The sequence below is a fragment of the Zalophus californianus genome, chromosome 5, assembly GCF_009762305.2.
Source record: "Zalophus californianus isolate mZalCal1 chromosome 5, mZalCal1.pri.v2, whole genome shotgun sequence".
NCBI classification, from domain to species: Eukaryota; Metazoa; Chordata; class Mammalia; order Carnivora; family Otariidae; genus Zalophus; species Zalophus californianus.
The window spans coordinates 136,132,871-136,149,460 of NC_045599.1; the positions used below are offsets into that span (position 1 = coordinate 136,132,871).

Here is a 16,590-nt window from a genome sequence, read left to right on the forward strand (position 1 = left end):
TCCAACTCATTCAGTGAGGCCAGCATTATTCTAATACAAAATCAGATGAAACCACTACAAAAAGAAAATCACAAACCTTATATCTCATGAACATAGATATAAAATTCTCAAACTGATTTTGCTAAGCAAATCCCACAAGGTAAAAAATAATTAGCCACCGTGACCAAATGTCACTAAATCCAGGATGAGAAGTTACTTTAATATTAGAAAATCAATGAAAGTCAACATATTAACATGGAAAGTTAAAAAATTACATGATCATAAATATTGATACCAAAAAACACTTGACAAAATCTGACACTTATTCATGATAGGAAATTTCCACAAACCAAGAATAGAGGAGACTTCTTCAACTTAATATAGTCCATCTACAGAAACTTATAGGTCGCATCACATTTAATGATCAGAGAATGGATGGATGTCTAAGATCAAAAACAAATCAGGTGTATCTGTCACTATACCTATATTCTACTGGAAATATCAACTGGTACATAGCAACAAGGGGAATAATAAAGTATTCAAATTTGAAAAGAAGTAATAAAAGAGTTTTCATCCCCAGATGACATGATTATTATGTTTTTATTTTATAATTGCCCAAATTGTTCATTTATATATGAACTTCCTCTTTTTCATATATTTGTTCCCGTGTATTTATTTAAAGTCTTCAATGGATGTCGCCAATAGAAATATAATTTATGACATTTGGAGAATATAGGGTATCTGCTCCTCTTTGTAAATTAAAAAATATATATATAAAATTGACTAGATTATCTCAGAAACTCCTGCTGATCAAAAAGTGGATTTCTCTTGTCAAATGACTTCTTTTTTTTTTAAGATTTTTATTTATTTATTTGAGAGAGCAAGAATGAGAGATAGAGAGAGCGCACATGAGAAGGGGTTGGGTTGGAGGGAGAAGCAGACTCCCGGCTGAGCGGGGAGCCCGATGCGGGACTCGATCCCGGGACTCCAGGATCATGACCTGAGCCGAAGGCAGCCGCTTAACTGACTGAGCCACCCAGGTGCCCTCTTGTCAAATGACTTCTTATGCAGTGGTATTTTCCTCCACCTTACCCCAATACTAGTGCATAGGTGCTGTAGGAGGCAGATGCATAATGGAAGGAACATTCTGTTTTGTGGTGGTAGCAAAGAGGGATTTATTCATTCTAAAGCAATGGATTAGCAATATTTGGGCAGAAGTTGTAAACAAATTATTCTGTACATTTTTAAAACAAGTCTTTGATCCTGCCAAAACTTGAATAGAACTACCACCCTTCCCCAAATGAAAGACTAGAGCCAGTTATTTACTGCACTTAATTAGAAAATGTGTGAAAAGCTATGAACTTAGAAATCGGTTTATATTCAGTTCCTTTTCTTCCTCCAGATTAGGATTTCTCAACAGTTTTTTTACAAATGTAAACTTGGGGGTGTAATTTCTTTAATTTTCCTCAGTTTAAAAAATTATGAAAAATACTATGATGTTCCTCTAAAAATGTTGGGAATTCGGGAGTTAACAAATAACTTTACCTAAATACTGAATAATTAAAAACAACACAGAAGACCATCATGTATCAGTCAATAATAGTGACTATCAGATACCAGGTACTTTCTAGGCATTTGATGTTCATTAGATCATTTAAATTTTGCAAAAACTGGAAGAATGACATTGTAGGGTTATTTTCATTTTAGATTTTAGGAAACTGAAAAACAATGTGTTTAAGAAACTTGTCTAAAATCACACAGCTAGTCCATACAGGCACTAAGAATAACACTCAGGTGTAGTGTGTCTTCAGAGATTTAATTTTATATCAGCTAAAAGTCTGGGAAGCCTCTGTAGGTGTTGTCAGATGGGCATAGGGACGCTCTGCCAATCTTCAGACCTGGGTGGGGCACTCTGTTTCAGCATATGATAGGAAATAGAATATACCTTTTCTGCAGGCTGGCCAATTTTGAAACAGAAACAGAATATGCTGAATTAAGTGTTCCTTTGTTACTTCTACCAATCTTACTAATCAAATAAAGTCACTCCTGTCAAGGAAGAACTAGTTAGGTCAAGTATGTTTCTGGAAAACAAATTTCTCCATAAGGAAATATGAGAATTTGGGTGAATGCCCCCTCAACTAATAATGAGGATAACTTATAACTTATGATTGTATTTTATTTGTGATTTTTACCATGCTACACAATAAAATGTTCATTTTATAAAGTTGGGCTTATGAGGGAAGAGGAAAGGCCAACTTTACATGGAAATGATATGTAGTTCATCAGTTTAAAGTTTTGTATTGGCAAAAAATATGACATCATGTGTGCATAAAAATGAACCAACACAGCACTCATAGATGTTAAAAGAGGAAAAAGTGGGAGAAATGAATCACAGCTTGACACACAGGATGATTATGCTGAACTAAAAAAAATAGTGATTCACAAAGAAAATGGCAATTTTATTTCAATTAAAAAAATCCCAGTTCATATAAATATATATATTTTTTAATTTTACTGGTTTTTTACACATTTCTTTTGAAAATATCCATAGCAATAAAGAATAAAAACTAAAAATGAAATTCATACCACATTTTCTTTCTGAAACTATTTAATTGATATCCTAAAACTAAACAGTGATGACAAATGATTTAACCTTTTTACTCATTCATAGAACTATGTGAATAACTTCAATTGGAATAAGCTAATTTCAGCCTTACTTGAAAGTTCATTTAAGGTCTACCGGTATTTAAAATTGTGTTAGTTATCTAATATTGGTTCTTAATAAGGGTAACTTTAGTTACTTCTCAGTGATTCTCTAGTTTTGCCATGATATATGATACATAAATTATTTCAGGTGACTTTTAATGATCTATGAAACAAGTTTTGTTTTATTTTATCCCTGTTGAAAGACTATTTTGAAAGGGAATGTATTGGTTTCCTGGGGCTGCTGTAACAAAGTCCATAAACTGGATGCCTTAGGACAACAGAAATTAATTGTCTCAGTTCTGGAGACCAGAAGTCTTTGCTGAAGGAAGCAACTTGCTTCCTAATGAGGGCTGTAATGGTCTACCTGTTTCATGACTCTCTACCAGGTTCTGATGGTTTTCTGTTAAGCTTTGGCATTACTTGGCTTGTAGGGGTATTACCCTGACCTCTGTGCTCATTTCCACGTGGAGTTCTCCCTGTGTGACTGTATTCAACTTCTCCTTTTTAGAAGGACACCAGTCATACTGGCTTAAGAACCTAACATACTCCAATATAACCTCGTCTTAACCAATTATATCAGTAATAATCCTACTTTAAAATAAGGTCAAAGTCTGAGGCCCTGCTGGGTAGGACTTTATTGTGAGCTAAATTGTGTTCTCCCCAAAATTCATATGCTGAAGTCATAATGTTAACCCACGACCTCAGAATGTGACTGTATTTAGAGTTAGGGTCTTTAAAGCAGTAATTAAGTTAAAATAAAGTTATAGGGTGAACCCTAATACAATATGATTAGTATCCTTCTAAGAAAAGTAGAGTAGGGGGCCTGGGTGGCTCAGATGGTTAAGCGTCTGCCTTTGGCTCAGGTCATGATCCCAGAGTCCTGGGATCGAGTCGTGCATCAGGCTCCCTGCTCCGCGGGAGCCTGCTTCTCCCTCTGCCCCTCTCTCTCTCTCTCTCATGAATAAATAAATAAAATCTTAAAAAAAAAAAAAGAGTAGGTCACCGACACTCATAGAGAAAAGACCATGTGAATTCACAAGATAAAGGTAGCCAACTACAAGCTAAGGAAGATGGTTTCAAGGGAAACCAACCCTGGGAAAACACCTTGTTCTCTTATTTTGAGGCTCCAGAGTTGTTAGAAAATGATTTTCTGGTTTTTAAGCTACCCAGTCTGTGCTACTAACTAGCAAACTAATATAGCAAACTAATACAGATTTAGTAAAGTAATATAGACTTCAACATTTGAACTTTTGGTGGATTTTGGTGGATACAATTCAACCTTCTCTCATGTTTCATTCTGTTTGTCCTTCAATAGTTACTATATATATATATAATATTTAAATATATATATTTAATATATAAATATATAATATATATGTAACGTTATATATTAAATATATATATGTTTGTATATATGTAAATATATATTTATATATCTAAAAACTATATTAGCTATATTAAAACTATGTTAACTCTTCTCTCATTTTCTTTCTGTTTTTCCTTCAATATTATCATTATATATATTTATATATAATATATATAAAACTATATATAATATATATAAAACTATATATATATAATATATAAAACTATATGGTTATTTATACTGACTTACCTTTAGTTATGGTCAGTACTAATTTCATGTTTAAAACAATTCACCTATGGCATTTTAATTGTTTTAAGAGGCAGATTGTTTTAGCTGAGCAGTGTCATAGTTGTATGTAAAAACTGAAGGATGTTTAAATTAGCAATTTCTCATTGAAAATTAATTCATAAGGCAAACATAGATACAGTTATTGCGATTTAGAAGTACATTTAATTTCAGTATAAGGAAAGACCTTCCAAGAATTGAGCAGTCATAACGCCATTGCTTGTTGCGTAGAGAAGTAAACTTGAAATATTAAGAGATAATTGAATATTCATTGACAAAGCTTGTCAAGGAATGCAACTGAGTTTTTGTGGAAAGTTAAATTGGATTGTCTCCATTCATTTTCCAAGTCAAAGATTTTAGCCTTTTGTCTTAAAATAAATGAAAAAAATGTGTATTTTAATTTTTCTATTTGTATATATATTTTGTATTTCTATATATTCTGATAATCACTACTGATTTATCCATCTCCCTACCTATATGACAGTAATATTATATCATTAAACACACACATAGACACAGTTATATTTACATAAAAATGTGCATATCTTCATGAGCAACAGTAGGATTTTTTTGGAATTGCTATGTTTATTACAACAGCCACGTGAGACACATACAGGTGTTCAAATCAGTTACGCACCAAGCTGCCATGGACTGGATTCCTGCCTAGAAGACATGTAGGGCATTTAAACAATATTGTTATTAAATAAAGTTTCAGCTGGACAACATTATAATTCAACATCTGTGTGTACTAGAAAGTGATCGCCTCCAAAATTCTAGTTAACCATTTAAATACTAATCTTTTAATGACAATAGATGCTTACTGATTTCATAATCTGAAACATCCATATTCATTTTTTTTTGTTTTATCCCCATATTTTAAATAGACTTGACTTTCAGATACCAGCTACATTTGGCCTACAATCGCTCAGAAAACACTGGTTCTCAAACTTGGTTTCACATGAGGATCACTTGTGGAGTTTAAAAAAATTGATGACTGGGTCTTATTTTCAAGGATTCTGATTAATTAGTGTGTAGTGAGGACAGGCATAGAATTGTTAAAATGTCTCCAAAGGATTCAAAAGTGCGGCAACATTTACAAACCAGTCTTAAGAGATGCTTTGATGAAAATGAGGTAGAGGAGAAAGGAAACTAAGCAGATCTACGGGAAGAAGTGAGAACACTTGATTCAGGAGAAAACAACTTCCCGGTTCTTAGCACTGATATCTTTTTAATATTTTAATTGTGAAATGGCCAATAAAAAGTGAAGAATTTGGCTACACATATATGAGAAAATAATTTTTAGGGACTGCTATTTCTTCTGGGTTTTTAATTTTTGCCTTTGTCTATATTAGTGTATTTTTTTCCTATAGGGAATTATTTTTATGTGTAAATAGAAAAGTTACTTCAATTCTAATGGAAAACTTTCAGATGACCAAAATTTTACAGATCATCCTTCCTACATTTGATTTTTCCCGATGACTTCCCCCCCCAGTGTGAGTTTCCACTCAGCTAAACACCAATTACTTAAACATTAGAATTCCTAACTGTAATATGAACAAAGTATTTTCAACAGCTTTGTTCAAATCTCACAGATGGCCTTTTGTGCTTTTTTCTGAGTTCTTTATAATTACGTGTGACACTCTTCTTTGAGAATTGGTGTGAATGTACTAAAACATTATATTTCAACTTGAATTCAAACATGTTCAACATGGTTTGCCTTAAAATCTGCAGTCATATCCTGTGTTTATGTAGCTGTACAGCTAAACCTAATTTTTCTTACATTGTTTTATGCCTACTGCTGAAAGATTTTTATAAAAATATTTTTATAGACTGACAAAAGTACATAGCTCATGAAAAACCGATCCCAAGACAAGACAGTTTGTCTCATTTAGGATAATTATTTTCTAAATATCTACTCCAGAGTTTTAAGAATAATCAAGTTTAAAGAATGATAGAAAGGCATAATTTTGTTGTGCTTGTTTGTTCTTTATTTAAATATCTGGTTATAACTTATCCTTTAGATTAATATAGGCAATATACAATGAGGTCCACTATTTCTAAAGATGTGTTTTCTTTGGGGATTAAAATATAGATGAGTAGGCTGCCTTCCATTTATCTGCATTTTTAAAGTATAAATATGTTTTTCTAAAGTTTAATAATAAAAATGAACATTCTGAAAATTAACATTTACTATACATGTTTTATCATTTAAAGTGACTTTATATATCCTGATTTAATTCTAACAATAATTCAGTATTTTAGGTAATGTAGTTACAAGTTAATAGATGTCAAAAGTAAGTCATAAAGAAATGAGAAAATTTGTAGAAAGTCATAGAAGAATAAGTGAACACCTGAGACTTGAACCTTACTAGCCCATTACACAAATGGACAGTCTGATCCCCTATACTGCTCAAATGGAGAAAATTTTAAAGTACTGAACAAAAACTTTACCAAAAGGTATTCCACTTTCAGTAATGGCAGAGTAAGTGTTCAGACCAGTGCTTCAGCTGAGGATAACTAGAAAAACTAGAAAAAATATTTTAAAATAATATTTCTGAAGGCATTGATGAGTGTGGTAAAATTATAGTCCCAAAGATGCTTCCACACCCTAGTCCCTGGGACTGTCAGTATGAGAAGATATCATACCCATGCATTTGTTCAGGTAAACGGACATAATTAAGATGTAATTAAGGTTACTAAATATTGACTTTAAAATAGGGGGATTATCCAGCTATACAATTTCATCCTATGAGCCGTTATGTTAGTCCTTCTGCAGAAGCAGAAGACATAGAGATTTGAAACACAAAGACAATTCATCGTGCCTTTGCTGGCTTGAAGATCCAGGGGACCATGTGGAAGGTATAAGAAGAAAATGACCTCTGTCAATAACCACTGAGTTTGGAAAGGATCCTGAGACTGAGAACCAGAGCCTTGACAACACTAGGATTTTGGGTTTATGAGACTCATGCTGTTTCCCAACTTCTGACTCACAGAAACTGTGAGATAATAAGTGCATTTTTAAGGTGCTAAGTGTGTGATGAATTGTTGCAACAGTGCTAGAACATTAATACAGAGAACTGACATAGTGATGAGGAACTGCTAGTCTAAATTTTAGAGAAGCAATCCATTATTCCAGTATGCTTTTACCTTGGGCATATTTAAAAAAAAAATTTATATATTTTAGGGGGGAGGGGCAGAGAGAGAGAGAGAGAGAGAATCTTCAACAGATTCCCTCATGAATGGGGATCCCAATGAGGGCCTTGATCCCACGACCCTGAGATCAGAATCTGAGCTGAAATCAAGAGCCAGACACTTGGGGCGCCTGGGTGGCTCAGTCGTTAAGCGTCTGCCTTCGGCTCAGGTCATGATCCTGGGGTGCTGGGATCGAGCCCCACATCAGGCTCCCTGCTCCGCGGGAAGCCTGCTTCTCCCTCTCCCACTCCCCCTGCTTGTGTTCCCTCTCTCGCTATGTCTCTCTCTGTCAAATAAATAAATAGAATCTTTAAAAAAATAAAAAAGAGTCAGACACTTAACAGACTGAGTCACCCAAGCTCCACTACCTTGGGCATATTTACAAATCTAGAAGAGACTGAGACGAAGCAATGCAGTAACACCTACATCCTAAGGAAAGTGTAAGTAGAGCCTTGTTCCTACCATGACTGAGGGATTCCAGTAAAAATTTAAATTTTGGATGGTGGGCCTGAGGAACCATACCTTAGGTTTAAGCCTGGAATAAGTAAAAGAGTCATCATGTGAGTTCTAGCATAGCTTTCTTTAATCAATTTGGATGTGCCAAGGAATCTCATTCTCTAAAATTGGGTTAAGTCATTAGATCTTAACTGGTGGCAGTTTTTTGTTTTTGTTTTGTTCTTTCCCCCCCCAAGGGACATTTGGCAGTGTCTGGGGATATTATGGTTGTCACAACTAGGGGAAGGGGATGACATTGCTTTCTAATGAGCAGAGACCAGGGAGACTATCCAGTGTCCTACAGTACATGGGATAACCTTCCACAACAAATATTTATCTGTTCCCGAATGCTAATAATCCTGCAGTTCATAAACCCTGTTTTAAGTTGATCCCAGATAGCTGCTGCCTACAGATGCCCAGGAGAAGCAAACACAAAACTTCTCTGGAATAATTTAATGTTATGCTAGTCCTCAAGGTATTACTACAAACAGTTTTATGAATAAAATATCCAGTCTGAAGTAAAAATTAATAAAGCAGTTGAGAAGATAGGACAATATGAATGACAACATAAAGAAATATGACAATCAAAAGAGACCAAGAGAATTTCTTGATGAATAGACTCTTCTAGACTTTATCTACATTACTGTACTCAAAAGATAAATTAAAAGGTTAGGGCGCCTGGGTGGCTCAGATGGTTAAGCGTCTGCCTTCGGCTCAGGTCATGATCCCAGGGTCCTGGGATCGAGTCCCGCATCGGGCTCCCTGCTCCTTGGGAGCCTGCTTCTCCCTCTGCCTCTCTCTCTCTCTGTCTCTCATGAATAAATAAATAAAATCTTTAAAAAAAAATAAAAGGTTAAATACCTTGGTAGAGAACTAGGAAATATAAAAAGTCACATAGCAGAATTGCTAAGTAGAATAATAAAAGTATTAAATAGAATTACTACAACTAAAAAAAGTACAGTAACTAAAATTAAGAATCCATTCAATGGGTTTGTAAGTAGGGTGGTGAAGATAAAGAGAGAATTAATGGTGAGGAAGCTCTGTATCAAAGAAGCACGAAGTAAAAAGATAAAACTCACCAAGAGATATAAACTATATTGAAAGTAGAATTAAAAGAACTTACAAATTTATTTGGAATCTCATAAGGAAATGGGAAAACAAATGGGGCAGTAGCTGTGTATGAAGAGATCATGACTGAGATTTATTAGATATGAATTAAACAGTAATTTAGAGATTCAAAAAACTTCAACTTTTAAACAAGTTCAAGGAAATTCACAACTACACAACTACTACTTGCAATATAAAAATGCATATAACAAAAGTAAAAGATTCTAAAAAACTGCATAAGAAAAATGATATACTACATTCCGATGAACCATTGAGAACTGACTTCTAACAAAAGAAGCCATAAGACCATTGAACATGTTCAGTGTGATAAAATGAAAAAAGAACCCAACCACCTAAAATTCTCTGCCTATCTAAAATACCCTCTAAGGATAAAAGCAAAATAAATTCATTTTCAGACAAAACAAAAAGGAATTTATTACTAGGAGACACAAACTTAAATAAACATGAACTCAGAAAAACATTGTATTAGTATTTTAAAGGAACACTAGATTCCAAAGATACTCGAAGCAGTGAAAAGGCATGAGATGGTAAATATGTGGGTAAATATAAATGAGTACTGACCGGATATATAAAGTCGTATAAATAATATACACAGAAAAATAATTTATAAGTTATGGATGCAGTAAATAGTGTTCTAATTTTGTTATCTGGCAGGATGAGTTATAGTTCCAAATGAACTAACTTGCACTAACTTCCTTTTTAGCTAATAATAAAAAATAAATAGGGATTAAAATCTGAATCTTCTACTTTCAAAAATATTTAATCAAGGAAAATATGTACTAAAACAGACTGATCAACATTCAAATAATATAAGCAATTGATGTTCTCCTTAATGTTTTGTGTAATTCTACTTAGTACTGAATGGAAACATTTATGAAAGACCTGTTCAAGATCTGTCCATTGAGTTTTCTATTTTGCAAGTTTCATCTTAATTCTTAGTAACATCCCTGATAACAGTGAAAATGGAAAGCTGCTGTTCATAATCCATCTAATAAACAGAAGATATATTTTTAGATGCAGAATGGTGATAACCTCTCCCATTTATCCATTTCATTTTATTATAATAATTAGTTAAAAGACACCTAAAAATACTTTGAGAATGCTAAAGAAATGTATATTCACATAATGTTATTTATTTTTAATATAATAAGAATATTTATAAAATAAGACAATGAGTAAACATTCATGGAGTTTTTATATGAATGCATAGTCTACTGCTTCAGCAATCACTATAGGTCCTGTTTGTATTGCATCTAGAATGAAGGTCTGAAATTCTTTGTTGTTCTGGGAGGAAGAGTATCCTCAATCTCTCCAAGAATCTATTCAGATATTGAAATAAGCAAAAAACATTCGTGAGCTTTGAAGTGTTTTCTTTGTATGTTCAGATATCACAACACATCTAATGGAATGGCCAAAACACAAAAAACACTGAGACCACCAAATTCTGGTGAGGATGTGGAGCAACAGGGACTCTCATTCACTGTTGGTGGGATTGTAAAATGGCTTGGCCACTTTGCAAGACAGTTCGCAGTTTCTTACAAAGTGAAACATACTCTTACCATAAGATCTAGCAGTAGTGCTCCTTGTTATTTGCCCAAATGAGTGGAAAACATAAATCCACATAAAAATGTGCACATGGATGTTTATGGCAGCTTTATTCATAATTGCCGAAATCTGGAGGTAATAAAGATGCCCTTCAATACGTGAATGGATACATAAACTATGATATGTCCAGACAATGGAGAAATATTTCATAACTTAAAAAAATTGCTCTCAAATCGTGAAAGGCATGGAGGAACTTTAAATGTATGTTATTAAGTGAAAGCAGCTGATCTGAAAAAACAACATGCTGTATAACTGCAAGTATATGACATTCTGGAAAAAGCAAAACCATGAAGATTATAAAAGCAATAGTAGTTGCTGGTGTTGAGACAGGAAGGAGTGATTAATAGGCCAAGCACAGAGGATGTTTAGGGAAATGCAACTATTCTTTTTTTTTTTTTTTTTTTTTCAGGTCAGCAACAAGTTTATTATTAGACTGGCAAGGTCACAGACTGGTGCATGGCTAAGTGTTTGGGCCAACTTTCCTTGACTTTCTTTCCACGGGCTTCTGCTGTCAAATTTCTCTACTGGTGTTTGCATCCATTTGCCATGGTTGGTTTGTCTTTAACAGGGGAGGGGGATGGATGGAGTGAGGAGGGGGAAGCAAAGCAAAAGAAGTAACACGGAGTGAAGGCAGGTTCCCTTTAGAGCCTCTCACAGTGACTCTGGGCAATTCACCTGATCTGTGATAGTCATTTTCTCAATGTCAGTATCATTAGAGGTCAAGGATATCTTTTAGATAGGTCACCGTTTCTGGAGGGAGGTAAGGGTTTCTCCCCAAGATCCAAACATGATCCATGTGAAAAAGCCAGACAATTGTGGTGCAGGAGTACACGAGGGCGTAGTTCTCATAGTCGGTGGCCAGGACCCAGTATGGAGCTGAGGGCATCAACCAGAAGAACTTAACTCCCAACTTGGCAGGCTCCATAAGGTTGCCCTGGGTGGCTTCGCCTTCAGTTTGGTTCACGGTTCCATCAGATCTCAACTCCTGGTTTATCACTTTGATGTTTCCGTTTTCCATTAGCGAGTAGTTGGCTTGGATGCAACTTCCCTTCTCAAAGCTCACTGGGATCTTCTTAATTTCGTACCATCGTCCAAGATACTTATTCACATCAAAATCCTTCTGCATTGGAGGGCTCGGGCATTTCCCAAGGAGGAAGCCTTGTCCATCCACAGCGCTGAAGAGGCCGACCAGCACAGGAAGCAGCAGCTCCCTCACCATCTTGGGGCTGAGGATGGAACCTTTTTTTCAAGATGAAGGCAGTTTCCACATGCAAACTCATCCAATTTAGGATGCCTTCTCCTGTTGACTGGCTTCTCCCAAGCTATTTTATCGAAATGAAACTATTCTATATGAGGCTATAATGGCAGGTATATGTCATTTTACATTGGCCAACACCCATAGAATACACACCACCAAAAGTGAGCCTTACTGAAAGACTTTGGGTGACTTACAGACTTTAGGTGACAATGTTGTGTCAGTGGAACTTTCTCTGTGCTCAAATTTGCTGCGAACCAAAAACTGCTCTAAAAAATATAGTCTATTGAAAATAAAAATTTAAAAAAATCATTTTTAAAATGAGTACATGTTATATATCTTTATGCTTTAAAAGAGAATCAGAATTTGGGGCACCTGGGTGGTTCAGTCGGTTAAGCATCCAACTCTTGATTTCAGTTCAGGTCATAATCTCGGGGTTGTGAGATCAAGCCTCATGTCAGGCCCTGCGCTAGGCAGTCTCCCTCTGCCCCTCCCACCCACCTCTCTAAAAAAAAAAAAAGAGTGAAAATAAAAATCTGTGGATCTTTATGTTTTGTGTCTGCTATCCACCTCATGAGCCTAAGAGAATATACATCTATTAATGTCCTCAGACTTTGCATATTACTTCAGAAAATTCACACAGAATGAATAGATAAGAGCCAAGGATAAAACAGAATGAGCTACCTTAATTTTAGTGCTGTAGTAAACAGTTTTCAGTTTCCTGTGCCACAGTAAAAATGTAATTTGTCCATTCCTCATGGTATCAAGAGGCAATAGTGTAAGTTTGGATAGCACTTTACAGTTGGCAGAGCATGTTCAGATAATATTTATTTATTTTTTACCATAAGCCACTAAATTAGAGGGTGTAAGTCATAGACCTATTAGGGTGGTCAGAAAATTTAAACTCAGAAAGAGTTCATATGTGATGTCATACAGCTAAGAATTGTGTTCAAATCTGGAATTTCTTTTCTGTCTTACTATTGCACTTCATAGAAACAATCAAAAAAGTTGATATATGTCTCATAAAAATTGCCTTAAAGATCACAGAATCCTAACATGTTAAAATTAAGTTGGTAGTATTTTATATTACTGAGAATGTGATGAGCTGAGTCTTCTCATAGGCACCTGATGAAACTAAAATTGGTTAAATTCTATCAGAAATAAAAAAAAGAAATCATTTGAAAATAATTACAGAAAAAATATTTAAGTTCAAAGTCATTAAGACAGTAACAAGATATTTTTTTGCTGCATTATCACAGCTGAATTCATGATAGCAAGAAAAGAGAAGCAATCTAAAAAAGAGGAATGATTGATTAGGTGAGCCATAACATCTCTAAAAGATAGAACATTATGTAGCCATTTAAAATTATATTTTGAAAAATTTGTTGTGACATCAAAATACGAATTTTGTGGGGGAGATATGATGTGTTAACGGTAGATAACTCTAAACTCTCCATTATAGTGATTATGAATTCAGACCCCAATTCCAGAGTGCCTGAGTTCACAGTCTGTCTTGGGCAATTGCTACCTTTGTGATGCCAAGGAATTTACATAAATTTATGTGCCTCAGTTTGCTCAACTGTAAAATGGGGGAAAATAGTAGCACATACTGATCATGCTGTTGTGAGAATTGAGAAAATAGACATAAAGAGCTTAGAAATGTTCCCCAGACATGGTATATTTAATGCTCGAGTTTTATTGTCATCATCCTATGAACTAAGTGTATGCTTATTATATTTCTTCTCTGTCAGATTTCATTTCCAGAAACTGTACTTTGAAAAGCCAAAGGAAATTATCCCTAAAATCACTTTCCTCCTTCCCCTTTCCCACTTGTAATTACCCAAATAAATCTTAAAAAAGAAAATGAGAGAAAAACAAACCACCTTTTCTTCAAGTTAATGCCTCTGAGTTGAGAATCAACAGTGAAGGTTTTAAAGGCACTGGGCTTCAAGAACAGTGACTGTGTCAGGGAGGGTCCTGAAGTTGTAGATCTCTGTCTAGGATGAGGGTCATTTTGTTGTCTTATCTGTCCATGGGCCTTCACCGACATCTTCGCTCTTAGCCCTGGACTGAACTGTTTTTATTTAGTATTCTCATAGATGTTTTTGTATTAACTATTAGACCCCAGTTTATTTTTTTTAACTTTTTTAAGATTTTTTTTTTTTTTTGAGAGAGAGAGAGAGAGAGCACAAGCATGAGCTGGTTGGGGGGGCAGGAACAGAGGGAGAAGGGAAGGCATACTCCCCCCACTGAGCAGGGAGCCCTACCAGGGGCTGGATCCCAGGGCCCCGAGATCATGACCTGTGGCGAAGGCAAACGCTCAACCACTGAAACATCCAGGTGCCCCTAGACCCCAATTTAAGATAAAACTTTTTTTTTTAAGATTTTACTTATTTATTTGACAGAGAGAGAGCACAAGCAGGGGAAGCAGGAGAGGGAGAAACAGGCTCCCCGCTGAGCAGGAAGCCTGACTGGGCTGCATCCCAGAGCCCTGGGACCATGATCTGAGCCACCCAGGTGCCCCAAGAATAAACTTGTAATTAACCCTCTTCCTTCTATTATTTTGGGCACTTTATAGGAAAACACATAGACCTATAATGTAGTAAAAGTGATTTTCTATCCTCTATTTGTAATGCAGTATACTACATACATAAGGAGTGTGGGAAGTATGTGTTTCCTTTTTTTCTTCCAACACCTTTCTACCTTTTGTACTTTTGTAAATTTTTGAGATTTTCTGCAATGAGCATGCCTTATATTTGTAATAAAAAAAAGGCTATAAAATTAAAGCCATATAAATGTTTTAGAGGAAAGAATTAGCAATTACCTTCTTTACAGTAGCATTATATTTTCTGATCTTTCTCAGAGTTATTATAAAGATATGTTGAATTATATTGCCCCTCAAACACGAAGTGCTTTTCAGTGTTTACAAACTATATTTAAGGGATGCCCTCAGTGAAATTCAGCTTCATTTAGGGTGATATTTTACAATAACTCTGTGCCAGAATGGTGCAACAGGAATAGAAACATCAGAATTATACACTTTGCTCAGCTACGACTGAAGGTACGTAAACACATATGGGCAGAAACGCAAATCTAGCATCGATTTAAGAGTTTTCCCATAGAGAGCAGTTATTTTCATCTGTACACTCATTCTTCTTTCATACTTGATATGCAAGCACACACTATTTCCTGAGTGAATATGGATATACATCTGCTCCGAGGGGACATATGTATGAAGGAGCTAAAAACAGCAGCTATGTGTACTCATATTTGGCAAGACATCTGGGTGGATTTATTTTACCTAATTTAACTGCAAAATGTATATGTTTCACTTGAATTTGTGAATACTTAAATCGATTGCAGGCTCTTGATTCTTCCTTGGCTTTTATGCCCTATTTTTAGTAGTTATAATTGAAAATATAAGGGTAAGTCCTTGTGTATTTTAACTGTACACATTTAAAGAAACTTCACTTATGTGTTAAGACCATGGCCTTTAAAATAAAGAGCTGGTTTATTTTTTAATTTTTTTTAAATATTTTATTTATTTATTTATTTGTGAGAGAGTGAGAGCACAAGCGACAAGCAGAGGGAGAAGGAGGTTCCCCGCTGAGCCGGGAGCCCGATGTGGGACTCAATCCCAGGATGCCTGGGATCATGACCTGAGCCAAATGCAGATGTTTAACTGACTGAGTCACCCAGGCGTCCCTACAATGAAGAGCTGTTTACAATAAAGTGTGCCACAACATATCTTCATTACATGACTCTGTGTGGAGTTGAACTTAGCTTGAAGGTGAGCATGATACCACCACACACTCTTAAGTCTTTATGTTTCATGTCTTTTACTTAAGACAGAACCATGCTGACTGTATTCCAGGCAATGTGGTTGTTGCTGCGGGTACAGGGATGCATGGAATGTGTTAGTGACTTCTAGGAGCTCACAGTGTAGGAGGCAAACAGATAAATAAGTATGGCCCAATCTGGTGGGCTCTGTAATACATATTACAATTGTGTCACAAAGGTGAGAGGAGACACTCGAGGGTATAATCAAAAGCCAAAGGAGGACAGACATGCCATTGAATACCTGTCCATAGAAGAGCCACTTTGGTGGCAGCACAAAGATAATTATTTGATTTTATTTCATTTTACTTCATCTTATTCCATTTCATTCCATTCATTTTTTTTTAAATAAATTCTAGTGCTGGGGGTGCTGGGGCAGCAGCCCATGGGGAGAGAAGGCTGCACAACCCCAGTGTCTTGTGTGTTGTAGAAAATGAGGCTACTGTGCTTGCATCAGCCAGGATAGGCTCTGAGAAGATGATATGAAACCAGTTTCCCTAAGAGGAAGCTCTAGCACCCAAGGAGCCTGTTGTCCATTATAGGAGATACACATGCAAACAGATTATTAGATGAAGAACAAAACTGTCTTCAGAGGGCTGGGAGAAGCACAAAGGATGGAGTTGCTACCTTCATGGGCCGGGGGGGGGGGGGGGGCGGTGGTTGTCAAAGTACAGTTTAAATATATGATGTCTCTTGGTTTTAGACACGTTAATATCAAAATTTCTTATTTTAGGATTGAAGA

The 16,590-nt window shown here is 35.5% G+C and overlaps 2 protein-coding genes across 3 annotated transcripts in view; one reads left to right on the top strand and one right to left on the bottom strand.

The window, feature by feature from the left end:
• The window catches only part of CDH12 (cadherin 12), a 1,005,284-nt gene that overhangs the window by 138,755 nt on the left and 849,939 nt on the right, over window positions 1-16,590 (top strand). The gene's annotated exons all lie outside the window — the stretch shown is intronic.
• Window positions 11,163-12,081, bottom strand: LOC113929033 (apolipoprotein D-like). Its single transcript, XM_035727654.1, has one exon. It carries the CDS (start codon window positions 11,973-11,975, stop codon window positions 11,469-11,471), a length of 507 nt encoding a protein of 168 aa, XP_035583547.1. The 5' UTR covers window positions 11,976-12,081; the 3' UTR covers window positions 11,163-11,468.

What these genes read in the sequence shown, in the direction of transcription:
- LOC113929033 (XM_035727654.1), bottom strand. Translation starts at nt 11,975, where the DNA reads ATGGTGAGGGAGCTGCTGCTTCCTGTGCTGGTCGGCCTCTTCAGCGCT.